Below are 14,347 nucleotides of genomic sequence, written 5' to 3'. Positions count from 1 at the left end.
ACCGCAACGTAGATGGAAGATTGTACCAGCCAGTGCTGCTGGAGGCAAGAGATAGCCTCGCGAATTTCCATTCTTGAAACCTAAAGGCCCCAAACTCCACGTGCTCCAGCCCAGTCTGGCTGCAGCAGCCTCACAGTGACCACGCAAACAAGGCGTCTCTGCTCTTGTCTGTGTGTACGTACCACGCTGCACATTATCTACAACACACTCCCACATTGCCCTGAGCCTTGTCACCCCCCAGCCTCTCCTCCTGTGATCTCTCCCCTGTAGTTGCAGCCACATTATCAATGACATTCACGCGGAACCAATTGAATGAGTATTGTAGGCTATAACCAGGAGTGTCCCTGCTGGAAATGATTGGTACATTTCCGTGGAGTATTTCTGAACATGAATATAAATCAAAGTTTGTTCTGGGAGAAAGCCTACGAGAAAATCAAATAAAATAAACTTAAACATCTACGTAGATGTAATTATTCATAAAGCCGCCTTGCTGCTGCTGATGCTCCTGTGGGTGTGCATCTCATGCACATGGTCTCAGTGCAATCCACTTCCCTGTCTCCACTCCACTGACTTACAGGTGTGCACCACCACACCCAGGCAGCTACAAACACACGTAGTATTGCACCAAACACTTCGCTATTCTTATTTTCAAAAGTGTCCCGTCGACGGACGCAGGCTGTTTACAGCCCTGAGTCAGTGCTCAGCTCTCATGAGCACGGTTGGCTACGTACGGTGCGAAAGACGTTCAACGTACACACACACTGCCCTGAGCCAGGGTGGACATTCCTAACTCCTATGGCAGGAACGGATTCACCCATAGGACAACCGCTGTTGGCTACCTGGGGGGATGACGGGTTGTATCGACAACTCCGATTATGGTTTTACTCGCTTCTGCCATATGAATGTGGACACTCTACCACTCGGCCAGGGCCGACAAAGCAGTTGAGCACCAATTTTGACCTTTACTCGTGATCATTTTGGGACGATGCGTGTGCAAGACTTGGAACACGACAATAATGCCATTCGCACGCATCAACAACTGGCACGTGCTGAAAATGCGTGGAAAGCCCCCAAAACCACAGTGTTCAGAAAGCGAGTTTTCGTTGAGAATTGGCAGATTACGTGGATGGGAAAGTTGATTGTTACGTGTTTTATTTGCCTATCTGTGTGATGAGAATATGCAATGAAAGCCATACGAATGTGGATTGTGAAGTATCACAATGAAGCGAGCACCATGGGTTATCCTGATGCTGTGTACATGGGTTTACGTGTTTTACAAGACATCCCTTTGCATTCACATCTTCATAATCGAATGGGGCGAACATATTCTGTTCTTATCAATTTTTTGTGGGTTTTTTTGTGTTAAAAATAAATGCTTTAGTTCAACACAACCATCGCATACCTCTCATATCTGTGGACAAGGCTTGCAGAGCGAGTTCAGAGGGGCACATTCCAGTCCACGCTCGCTCAGGTGAGCCTCGCAGTGCACACTCACAACCGACTTCTGCAGTGCAACTTGGCAAACAAACATCTGGATTGCCAGTGCTGGGTTCTGTAGCGCAGGCTTGTCATTGAAGTTGTGGTATCGTGTAGTGCCCGGGCAGCTATGACTTGTGTACCCACGTGTGGTGCCTGGGCAGCTATGACTTGTGTACCCGCGGCTTACGGCTTCCGCTGTTCATTGGGGGCTGCCACAACTCGCCACGCTTGTGCTCACACTGTACCACCGCCCACGCAGCTGTACGCCAACTTGGCCACACAAATGATGAATGATACAATTGGCAATGACATTTATATCTCTCTCAATATCCACATGCGTCTTGTGTGTACCCAGCGCATTGGCTATGATGACGGTGATGGATGAAGGTAACAGTCGCTGTCTTCCCTGACGCCATCGATGAATCATGATTGTATGTGTGTATGTTGAACTTCTTCCGCACCGTACGTAGCCAACCGCTCTAATCGAAGGTGCCGGGGAAGGACACCTACGATTGATGAGAGTGAAATGGTGGTGGTGTTTACCATCACAGATTCAACTATTGAATAGCAGAGACCCACATCGAAAACTATTTTTGCAGTACGTGTTATATTTTATATTGCTCGAGCCGCATTAGGGCTCTGTTATCACCGCTAAGAAATAAACACAGTCTCTACGCTCGGCCGCGAGTAGGGTCGTACTCACCTGCACTGACGAATTCACATTCCCATGGCGGGGCCAAGTCTGTCCGCGCAAACCACTGTCGCCTTTTGTAAAATGAGCGCAGAGGGCAAACACAGCGTGCTTGTAAGCGCCCACAAACTCTGCGATTTGCCCTTCTCAGACCTTAGAGGTGACCAGGACTCCAGAGTCACGGATCAATACCCGCCCTTCGTGCTGGGCGCCAGAGGGCAGCGCAGCAGCAGCGAGTCTCGACTTTCTATGCCTCACGAAATGTGCTTTTATTTTACTTGCAGACAGAATGTTATCACCCACATTCTCTCACAGGCAGCAGTTTACAGAGATCAATCCGAATATCCGTGTCCCGCATATCCGCCAGCCGAACGGAGAGACGAGCGACACGGACAGAGACGTCAGCGGTGCACCGAGCAGCGGATAGAGCACGGCTAATTGTAACACAAAACAAACAATAACATCGACCCATATCTAACAGATACTGTACGTGCCGGCAAACATCTGGCAGTTCGCCAGCGTTTGTTTGAAGCGAGTCTACCTGGCGACAGGTCACGTCAAAGTCCGTGTTGGATGTTTGCTTCTCCTGGCCCCACGGTGACGACGGACGTCCCAGCAGGGCCGGCACTGGGTGCCGTGGCACGGACACAGACGCACTTCCAGGTAGGCCTCGGCAAGGTAAGGTCATTTACACTTTTTACCGGGTAAAAGGGTCAAGGGGTAAGGAAAAGGGTAGGGTAAAGGTAGCGCGAACTATTACCCGGTAAATACGGTACCTTGATTACCCCCACAGTCTGTGGCCTCCATTTAATAAGTAATATTTTTTTTTTAAACTTTTTTTTAAACACGATTTTATTAAATGTACTAGTAATGGCAGAACTCCACGAATCCAGGAAGTGTCCCCGAAACTTGCCATAACGTAAGGGGCCGTGGCCAATTACAGCCAACGTCAGTTGGCCGTGGACAATTAGACCCAAGCCGAAACATTACATATTAAAAATCATGTTAAAAACAGATGTTTTTTTTATGATAGAGTATAGTGTTGTCATTAGTATGACATAAGTATACCAAGTTTGCAGTCGATACCACATTGGGAAGTGGGTTAAAATGTAGTTATAAGATTTGAGGATACAACAACGACAACAACAACAGAGTGAGTTCAAAGAAAGCGTGTAAAATTGGAATCGAGAGTATTCTATATGAATAAAGCGCTCTACCTATAGCATTTACCGTTATAAACCTTTTTCATGTGTAGTAGTACCCTAGTAATTACCCTGTAATCGGGTAATTTGTATGGGGTAAGGGTAAAAGGTAGGGTAAATGTAGGCTCGTTGCTTTTTACCTTTTACCTTACCTGCTAAAGGGTAAAAGGTAGGGTAGAGTGATTGTATTGTGGTAAGGTAAAAGGTAGGCTTGTTTTTTTAAACATTTTAACTTTTACCTTACCTTGCCGAGGCCCACTTCCAGTCACAGGTTTTCGAATGCGAAAGTCCTTTTTTCAGTAACTTCCCGTGACAGTGACTTCCCACTTCTCAAAAAAAGATATAAAACGCACGGTTCAAGGGAGCCAACAAGACACTTGTTATCTCTAACACACGAGCATAGCTTGTGTCTGAGAGGCGGGCTTCATTCCGAGATATTCTGGTCCAGTCTGCAATCGGGCGAGAAGCTGTAAAGTACAGAATGAGTCCGTGATGGATGTGTAGTGTCATAGCGCCGGCTGGTGGACAGCAGCGGCAGCTGTGGTGGACAGACAGCACACACGCAGGTGAGGGCGTGCACGGCGTGTGGGCAGAGCGGAGGAACTGGGACAAGGGTCACGGAGGACCCCGTCTGGAGGCCCCTGGAACCTGCTGGCGGGTTCGAGAAGGGGGCGTGGTCAGGGCGGAGCCAGGCCGCGCTGGGAGCATAAAAGGAGCCGGGAGTGGGGGGCTCGAGGCTGCCGGTGCTGGGAGTGGACTCGTCTCGTCGTCGCTGTCGTCTCGTCGCCATCGTCGCTGAACGTCTCCGCTAGACATCGCGCTACGTAGGAGAGTAGTTGGCTATCTCAGTCAGTGCCGTCCGTGTTAGACGGCCGGTGTTGTGTGCAGGCTGGGCTGAGCTACTGTGGAGAGTGTGCAGACGAGACCGTGGAAGTTGTTAATAAAGAAAGTGCCTCCTAGAAACTCTGTCTCCGAATCGTTGACACTACAGATGTAAGGATACGTTATAAAGTAGGTTCTCTATGCCCAAATAAGGTTATCCTGGGCGTATGCTTGGCCATTGGCGTTTGGAACAGCAGTCTATAAATAGAAACAGTACTCAGATTGTAAATGTTGTGGCTTGGCTCTCCAACACACCGGCGTGCTGTACTAGACTAGTAACGAATTGGCACGTTCTGTTTGTGACAACCCTTACTAGTTGGCTGTGTCGGGTGGTGGCGGGTTTAACGACACATTTATATATTTCCGCGATCTAACCCTAAATAACCTGTATTATGGATGATGTTGATCAGGAAAGCCTGCTGCGTGTTACACCAGAAATAGCGACCCCATGCTCGACCCCATGCTCGACCCCATGCTCGACCCCATGCTCGACCCCATGCTCGACCCCAGGTCATTGCGTGGCATCGCTTCCCAGTGGCTCGATGTTGCTCGTGCTTATGCACACGGACTCTATTGCGCCACGGCGCCTTTAACTAAATACAGCTTCCGTTGCATTCATCCTCATCAAAATCAGCATGAGCCAAATAAACAACGAGACATCATCTCCTCCACCCCCATATCTGTCCCTCCACATACACAAATTAACGCATTTTATTTGTCCACATCCCATCAGCCCACACGTTCCTTCTCGGAGTGCGTCACCTCAGCAGGCAATTGGTTCAATGCGGGCGTGTGTGTGGTGACCCCACACCAGTGACCATTGTCTGAACCGGTCCTGGGCATCCCCTAGGTCGACTCAGCCTCAAATGAGTACCTAGTGCGGTGTGTAAACAAAATCGCGACTGGGGAGACAAAGGCGGCCAGATGTGGTGCTGGCCACCCTACCCCCTCGTGTGCCGTGCCGGCCTTTCATCGGTGCTGGCTAACAGCACTTGCCCCAACAGTCTGGTTAAGTCTTGACATAAAGCTTTCGTGACTGCAGGAATTCATATTCTTTGGGTATTTCGGTAAAGTCACGAGAAAAAATAATAATAAAAAATGAAAAGAAAGTGAATTAAAATTAATAAAAACATCAGGAGATGATGACGATTGCTTGTGTTGCGATCGAAACGTCGTGATATTTTTATTAGTTTTTATTCACTTCATTTTATTATTATTTTAATGTTATTATTTTTTCTGCTATCTACGTGACTTTACCGAAAGACCCAAATAATAGTCTGGTTAAGGCTACACGGGGGATCTTTGTCCAAGTGTAACACACAGTCTCAATCTTTCATCCGTTAGCCCACACGAACAACGCCGCTCAACTCCCCCCACTCAATCCCACCCCTCCTGGACAACCCACGAAAGAGCTTCACAGCTCCTCGGATTCTTCCTGCGGGCTTCAGTGAAGATTTTCTGTCTACACTCGTTTTTTGTCGGTCTTAGGTTCTGCTCTGTCTGTGTGTCTCCGTTCCTCTTGTTTTTATCTTTTGTCTTTCTTTGGAATTTTCACACTTAAATTCTAACTTAGCAATCTTTGAAATACGTAATCGACCAGGCTATGCGTTAATTGTGTGTTGACTGACTCTCTGTGTCGTTTTACATAACATTTCGATACTTTGCTAGGTTGTTTAATTTTAGTGTGTTTCTTTCTCCCTCTAAGCCTGCGTACTTCTCTACGCGTCTCCTCGTACTCATTGACATGTAAATTGTGTCTCTAACCCCTCCCTCTCGCTGCCTCAGCCCCCCTCTGTCTATTTAAGGCCACCCCACAGAGACGATCACCCCTCTCTGTACCTGTGTTGTTCGCTCTATGTATCTTGGTGATATCTGTCTGCTTATATGTCTGTCTATAGTTTTCTGGTTAGATTTTATGTCGCTATTTCATTATACCTGATGATGATTGCTTGTGTTGCGATCGAAACGTCGTATGCTATTATTTAATTTATTATTTTATCTTTATACGTGACTTTACCGAAAGAATTGAAGATTCTCTCCCAACGATTCCGAATCATCATTCGCAAGGAATCGATTCCGCGGCCCACCTTGATTCTCCCGGGAGTCGCGGAATCGATCCGCGGCGGTCACGTGCACGCGCCGTCACGTGACCGGGGGACGCCATCTCTCCGCGTCTCCCGCTCCGCTCTGCGACCTCCCGCCGGGGGCTACGGCTGGGGGACAGAACCACGCCCGGCCGCCTTTGTCTCCCCACTGCTGATGTTTATAACGCCACGACCAGGTACTCAATCAATGCTGAGTCGACGGAGGGAGGGAGAGGGCCCAGGCTTGGATTCATTTATCGCTTCGCCTGCTCGCCACTGATGTTGGCCGTGAGCGGGAGTGTCGCTCGCCTCGCCCTCCCTCGTGTGCCGTGCCGCCCTTCATAGCTGCTCGTCGCTAACAACGCTTGCCTCAAAAGTATGTCGAGGCTATACGGGGTATCTTTGTACAGATACGTGTGTCAGTGTGGGTGGTGCTGCAGTTAAGGCCTTAACGTGCACGTAGCCTGGCACATGCGCCGTGGGGACGTCACCGACACTTAGTGGCGAATGGCGGTGGTTGTTGGTGCTGCAGTTCATCCTCAAATGTGCACGTAGCCTGGTACAAGTGCCGTGGTGACGTCACCTGCATTGGCGGGTATTGTCAGTACAGCAAGGGCCCTTCTGTGCTTCCCCGTGCGCCGTGTTTGTGTCTCTCTGCTCGTCGCTCTTCCCGCTGCCACTCTGTGCCCCCCCGTGTTTCTCCCATTGTGGTTTGCGCAGCCCGCGCTGCCCATTGCTGCCCTCATCAACACGCTGCCCTCAACACTCTGCCGCACTCTCTCTCCCTGTGCTGCCCGCCACTCTCTCTCCCTGTGCTGCCCGCCACTCTGCCGCACTCTCTCTCCCTGTGCTGCCCGAGTGCCCCATGCTGACCGTGCTGACTGCACGCACCAACAGCTGACCGGGGTCCTCTGCAGACACGGGGAGAGACGGAAACCTGGAGAGAGACGTGTATATCTAGAGGACCGCAGAACTTGGGGAAATAATTGGCGCCGGCTCATTGCGCAGCTGCTGCCTTTCAGCTTGTCTGTGGTTCCTCCTCGCACCTGAGTTTCTCAAACTAGACACAGATGTGCATTAATAAAGATTGACACATGCAGATATTGACATCTACGGAGGGACTCGGGGACAGACGTGGAGAAAGAGGAATACGTATGGAGGAATACAAACAAAAATGAATAGAGATCCTGCAAGAGACACATTCATATAGAGGCATTGAGGAAAGAACACATTGAGAGATACAAATAAGTAGAGGGACAACGCTGGAAAGGAGAGACACAAACATGGATATATTAAACTTAAAGAAGGAAAACTCGAAGACATGCAGAGAGACGTGGAGAGAATGCTACAGTGCTAAGACAAACACAAGTGATAGTAAGACAGCCACAGGAGGGAGACGAGTGTGTGGCCCCTGACAAAGTGGGGGACCTGTGCACGTGAATAGTTTATGCAGCACACGGCACCCCCACACACGTCTCCCAGTGCCTCGCGAATCCTCCAACAGCAGACCGCAAACTTCCACATTCCGCCCTCGCACCTCGGTCACCCGCTCTGCGCTGCCTGTCGCTGAACGTGCCACGCCTCCACTCCCACCCCCGTGCTGCTCCTGCTGCTGTCCCATGCTTCCTGAATTGCAGGGACAGCCCTGTGCCTTTCCAGAAAGGCTTCCAACTTAAGTATTACATTTGGCATTTGTTTAATGGTAGCTTTTAAAAATAGTTCGAGTAATAATGAATGTGCGTTCTACGTGCCGCGTGTGTGTTTCCTGACAGTGCTCCGGCGCTGCGCGAGGCGCTGTCATGGCTTCGCTGTTTGACCAATACGAGGATGCGCAGTCACGGCCTGGGTACCAGCAGCAGCAGCAGCGGGCGAGCGAGCCCTTCTTGCAGTCTGGTAAGTGCAAAATGCAAGGAACATAAAGCACTTTCATTATTGGCTGATGATCCATTTGGAGTTCATAATCGCCAATTTTACATGAAACAGGTGGATATGAAATGTAGCTTTTCTGGGCCGGTCAGATATTAAATCCTTGAAACTCACCAGAGTGTGCATAATTGGTGGCAGTGAACTTGTTGCTCCAAGGGGCTATTTTGAATACTCAGTGCGTAGTCAGTATTGCCCTGGCCTGGTTTAAATTTGGGATGACCATTCGAAGGAAGGAAACTGAATCAGTTGTGTTTGGCCGTGTTAACAAGATGATTCGATCAGGCTGCAAATCACTACACAAAAGTAACTCTTAAAATAAATATGTATTTGCTCATAATTTTGTTGAACTTTTGCAAATTATGTTTGAAACACAAAATAAACAACTTGTGAAAAACTGAAGAGTTGAGTTTGAAAATTATAATCTCATAAACCCTTGAATGTTGGTGGAGCGATAATATCAGCTTGCATGCAGGGCATAGATAGAAAGTGTGCAGTCATACATATATCTAAGAGCAACCCATATAAGCTTAGCAAGTCACAATTGGTTTATTAATGGTCACACAAATATTTTGTCATTGTATTGCTATCCAAATACGCGTGCTGCGCTGCTACGTGTGGCTTACACCTGGCACTCAATTTTTTTCTTCAACTTGTAAAATTATTCAACACTGAATATTAATAAATATGATAGTCACAGTGTTGTATTATAATTTCTACATTTAACTTTTGTTTTGTCTGTAATTGTGTTACAACACTACATTTTTTTGCACGATTTAGTTTATTTCTTACATAGTTTGAACAAGACATGAATCTTGGAGTGTTCATTGTTAAATTGTGATGTTTTGTTTGTGCTTGTTTAGGTATTGTCAGTGCACGGCTTGAGGATGAAACGCCCATTTTCAGCAAAAAGAAGATCAATTTCACACCCACCCAGCCCATCACCTACCTGGTCATTTCCAACAACCAACTGTGTCTGGCGATGGGGAAGAATATGCTGTTGAGGTGAATAATATATATTTTTATCATTGTATAGCTTTTTAGTCTCAATAGGACAACTTTATCTACTTGTATTTTATCATCTCAGATGGAAGATGAGCTGGGTGGAAATGTTTTCTCGGGGCAACAGTGTAATATGTATTAAATTGTAAATTTTGTTACCTGTTAATAAGCCTTTTATAAAATATTAACTTTGTGTCTGGAGGTTGCCAGGCAGCCCCCCTCAGGGAGCTGTCCTGAGCTGACACTGCTGGGAACCTGGGTTTGACTTCAGGTCTCATCCACCCGTGGTTCTCAGGTAGAGCGAGTTTATAGTCTCTGCCTGTCACTAATGATGGGACTAAATATTCAGTTTATTTCAGCTCGTGATGGATATTCTGGCTGCCAGAATAAATATTTTGTCGTGATTGCCATGTGACGGAACACTTTCGCAGGGAATATATCACGTGGTATCCCTTGTGCTGATGGACAGATCTGCCAAGGGGACTTAAAACGTAGCTCTGTGGTGTAATCTTCAGGACTGATCATTCACATAAAGTGGTGTAGTGCTAGCTATTAGCGTGCTGAATTTCTGTTTGTTCTTCTCATGATGTGGCTTCGATAACAAGTGGAATATAATTTGGAGAAAAGAGGAAAAAACTATTATCGCTTCTGACCGATCACCATGCATTTTTATCCTAGATCTGCCTTGAAAAAACTCAGCTACAATGACTGCCGTGATTTTAAATGAAGGTTTAAATGTAGATGCTTATTCCAAAAATGTGAAACTTGCACTTAAGGCAATGAACATTAACGGTGATTTTGTTGTTGTTTCAGAATTGATTTGGATAACCCTGACAAGATTGATGAATTGGAGGTCCTCAGGGCCCAGGATGATAAGATACATAAACTCTTCTTGGATCCCACAGGTATTGTCTGATGCTGAGATTTGACCAATTTAATTAAAATAAAATTGGTGAAGATTTTAGAGGTACTGCCAAATCCATTTCCCCCAGTAGTGCAGCAAACCTCATGTCTCCCCAATGCAGCATTAACAAGAGGCCCATCAACTAATTTGCTGCACTGTATGCCACACATGTACATTTGTAGGTGTTTTTAATGAGAAGAAAATCTTACAATATTTTATGTGGTTATCAATTACCTTTTATTAGTCATGATTGTTAAAAAAATATAATATGCTTGCTGTTCATATATTTTCACTGTGATACAGCCATCGAAACTGATGTTTATTGTTGCAGGTTCTCATCTCCTAATTGCGTTAGAATCACAGGAGTGCCTGTACCTCAGTCGGAACTCCCGCAAAGCCAAGAACCTCTCCAAATGGAGAAGCCACCTGATTGAGTGTGTCGGCTGGAACAAGCTGGCAGGAAACGAAGTCTCTACGGGTCCCATTCTGGTGGGCACGCGCACCGGCACCATCTGGGAGTCTGAGATCAGCTCCGCCGATCAGGGCCTCTTTGGAAGCAACCCAGATCAGTACTTCAAGCATCTGTATACCCTGGGGGAGGTTGACAGTCCCAGCCCAGTGTGCTGCATTGAAGTGGAGAGGGTCGTTGAGGGAAAGTGCTTCATCATCGCTACCACAAATAAACGCCTCTACCAATTCTTTGCGGTTATGCCCGAAGGAGGCGAGAACCCAGTGTATCAGTCGGTCTTCAACAACTACATGGAGGAGCCACCTGGATTCCTTGAGTTTCCCGCTGAGGCCGGGTACTCGGATCTGGCGCTGTACACCCAGAAGCTGCGCTCATCCCCTCGCGCCTTTGCTTGGATGACCGGCTCCGGTGTCTACTTTGGATCTCTCGATTACAACCGGCAGGGCTCGATGCTGGCCGATGCACAGCAGTGGCCCTACCCTACCTCTAACGATGGCGATACGAAGCAGCCAAATTCCATCGTCCTCACTCAGTTTCACTTCCTGCTCATGTTCCCTGACCGCATGTCTGCAATATGCACACTGAATGGGCAGCTAACCTACGAGGATATTGCCCCCGTTAAATTTGGCCGCCTGCTGAGAATGATCAAAGACCCAACAAAGGGCACAGTTTGGAGTTATACGGAGAATGCCGTTTTCCGGTATTACATTGCTCGCGAGTCGAGAGATGTTTGGCAGATGTATCTCGGCATGGGAAAGTTTGACCTCGCGAAGGAATACTGCAAGGACAGACCAGAATGCCTGGACAAGGTTCAGACAAAACAGGCCGAACATTACTTCAAAACTGGAAAGTACATCGAGAGTGCCATGTACTATGCACTGACCCACAGCTACTTTGAAGAAATCGCTCTTAAATTCATCGAAGCCAAGCAAGAGGAGGCACTGAAAGTGTTTCTCACGAAGAAGCTCACGAACCTGAAGACGGAAGACAAGACACAGATGACCATGCTGGTGACCTGGATCATAGAGCTCTATCTAAACAAGCTTGGACAGCTGAAAGACGACAGAGACTCGAGTTTCCCTGCTACGCAGGAAGAATTTCACAAGTTCCTGATGCAAAGCAAGCTAAAGGAATGCCTTCAAAACAACCGTACAGCAATCTATGAATTGATTGCCAGTCATGGGAATGTGGAGGACCTGGTCTTTTTTGCAGTCCTGATACAAGATTACGAGCGTGTCCTCTCGCACCATATCCAGCATGAGGATTACACGTTGGCTTTGGAGGTACTGGCCAGGCATGGGGACAGGGATCTTGTGTACCGTTTCTCCCCCGTGCTGATGCAGCACGTGCCTCGAGAGCTCGTGAAGACTTGGATAGAGATGGGCCGACGTCTGGAGCCCAGGCGGCTCATTCCAGCACTGGTTAGCCATCATCAGGCTCAGGGGAATGAACAAGTGAACCAGGCCATTTGCTATCTAGAGTTTTGCGTGAACCAGCTGCACGTGGAAGACCAGGCCATCCACAACTACCTCCTGTCTCTCTACGCTCGGCACGCACCACACCAGTTGATTACGTACCTGGAAAGCCAGGGGCAGAATGCTCAGAACGTCGGGTATGACCTCAAGTACGCCCTGCGGTTGTGTGCCGAGCACAACCTGCATCGTGCTTGTGTGCACATTTACACAACTATGGAGTTGTACGAGGAGGCTGTCGACTTGGCACTGAAGGTTCGTGAGCTGTGTATTATGTTGCTGATGCATCACTTAACGTTTGATTTGACTGTTAATTCATGCTTACCGAATTGTATTCTGGTGTGAAATAATGAAAATCGACCTTGGGGAGTTGACAGAGTAGAAGGCCAAGGAGTAACGGAATGGAGTGTCAGATGCAGGTTTTGTGAGGGCTAAGAGATTAGCTGGGACGTCAGAACTGTTGGCAGTTTTCACTTGATGCTGAACTCTGGGCATGAAGGTGCATTTTCCAAACGCTAGGCTTATGGCATTGGTGAGAGACGAGGCTCTTCCACTTTATTCGCAGGTATGGGTGTAGGAAGTGAGAATACTGCAGTACATCATTGATATACTTTTAAATGTAATGTTTCGAAAAACTAATTTAATCCATGTAAAATGTTTATCAAATAACGTTCCCCATGCCAAGAATTATGCGCATGGTTGAATTGGGGTTGACAGCTGCTCTGCTGATAAGAGGATAATGAATCGGAAGTCGCTTTGGATTTGGCTTTATGAATAAACCCACTTCATCGCAAATACGTACAAGTGGAGCAGACGTCTGATTACAGTGATGCTGTGTCCAGCTTCAGGCAGCGGCAATGGACACGTGTTTTTGTTTTGTAGGAGGATGTCGAACTGGCCAAGCTGAACGCGGATCGCCCGGAGGATGACGAGGACCTGCGCAAGAAGCTGTGGCTGAAGATTGCACGCCACGTGGTGGAGGAGGAGAAGGATGTCAGGAAGGCAATGGCATGTCTGCCTAACTGTGATCTGCTTAAGATCGAAGATATTCTCCCCTTCTTTCCAGACTTCGTCACCATTGACCACTTCAAAGAAGCAATCTGCAGCTCGCTGGAAGAATACAACAAGCACATTGAGGAACTAAAGGAGGAGATGGAGGAGGCGACGGAGAGCGCTCGACGCATCCGTCAGGACATCCACGAGATGAGGAACAAGTACGGTGTGGTGAATGCTCAAGAGAAGTGCGCTTCTTGCCTCTTCCCACTGCTCAATCGGGGCTTTTACCTCTTCCCCTGCGGACACATGTTCCACGGAGACTGCCTGGTGCGGGAGGTGTACCCACATCTCTCGAGCAGCAAGAAAGCCACGCTGGACGACATTCAGCGCAAGCTGGGGGAGACGTCGCGAGACGCCCCGGGACGCTCCCACAAGCAGAAGGAGGCGGCGGCGGCGGCGAGCGCCAGCAATGCCCAGCAGTCGCGAGAGACGCTGACGCAAGATCTGGATGACATCGTCGCAGTCGAGTGCGTCTACTGTGGGGAGATAATGCTCAAGTCCATTGACAAACCTCTCACGGATGAGTCCGATGCAAAGGAGTGGCTGTAAATCGTTATGAAGCTGTTCCTGAACGCTAAAATAAAAATAAGTGCAGGAAAAAGAGTAATTGTAATCTTTGTGGCAGCAGCAGCAGCAAATACATGCTGCTTATGTATGACTGAGATGGTGTATTCACAGCTTGCACGCTTTGAAAATTTAAAATGATTTGAGCGGATGATTCTCAAAAAAAATCCTTTAACAGGCAATTGGTGAACTCGCTTTTGTTCGTGTAGTTGTAATTGTTTAAATATTTTGGGTGGAATTTGTTATTTTATTTGCAGAGCTTGTACATGTTTTAGAAACCACGTACGTCAGGGTTTGAAAAATTCAATGGATTGTCCGTCCATCGGGTAGCACCGGGGTTTATCTGCTGTCTTGCTGCTCCAGTCATCTATTAGACAAATAGAATAGAAACCTTGCAAATAAGTAGCTTACTCAATACCAGGATGTATATATTACACTTGTTTTGTCAAATAAATGCAGTTAGTATGCATTATTTGGGAAGTATGTTAACTGAATGTATTCACACATTTGGAAACCCATTGTGTTGTGGAAGTTATGATGCCTGTTATATTTTTGGTGGGTTGCCAAAGTATGACGTCTCTGGGAAAGCGGACATTAAACACTGATATTTTTTCAAGAA

At 47.5% G+C, this 14,347-nt stretch overlaps 2 protein-coding genes across 4 annotated transcripts in view; one reads left to right on the top strand and one right to left on the bottom strand.

Moving 5' to 3' along the window:
* LOC144729569 (tripartite motif-containing protein 14-like) overlaps positions 1–2,834 on the bottom strand; it is a 17,318-nt gene extending 14,484 nt beyond the window's left edge. The window contains exon 1 of one of the 2 annotated variants that reach the window (XM_078609914.1): positions 2,712–2,834. The gene's annotated coding sequence lies outside the window, so the exon portion shown is untranslated. Of the gene's footprint in view, positions 1–2,182; positions 2,377–2,711 lie in introns of those variants that run through there. The other variant, XM_078609913.1, reaches the window with a different exon arrangement.
* Positions 2,493–14,347, top strand: VPS18 (VPS18 core subunit of CORVET and HOPS complexes). Of its 2 annotated transcripts, none has more exons than XM_078609904.1 (6): positions 2,493–2,833; positions 8,111–8,231; positions 9,125–9,266; positions 10,077–10,168; positions 10,499–12,363; positions 12,991–14,347. In XM_078609904.1, the coding sequence occupies exons 1-6, from the start codon at positions 2,744–2,746 to the stop codon at positions 13,711–13,713; spliced, it is 3,033 nt and encodes a 1,010-aa protein (XP_078466030.1). In that variant the 5' UTR covers positions 2,493–2,743; the 3' UTR covers positions 13,714–14,347. The 2 variants fall into 2 exon arrangements, with proteins under 2 accessions (XP_078466030.1, XP_078466032.1); XM_078609906.1 differs by lacking the exon at positions 2,493–2,833 and adding an exon at positions 6,262–6,535.

This window comes from Lampetra planeri, chromosome 33, assembly GCF_965212315.1.
Source record: "Lampetra planeri chromosome 33, kcLamPlan1.2.h2, whole genome shotgun sequence".
Classification (NCBI taxonomy): Eukaryota; Metazoa; Chordata; class Hyperoartia; order Petromyzontiformes; family Petromyzontidae; genus Lampetra; species Lampetra planeri.
This window is presented reverse-complemented; position numbering and strand designations above follow the sequence as displayed.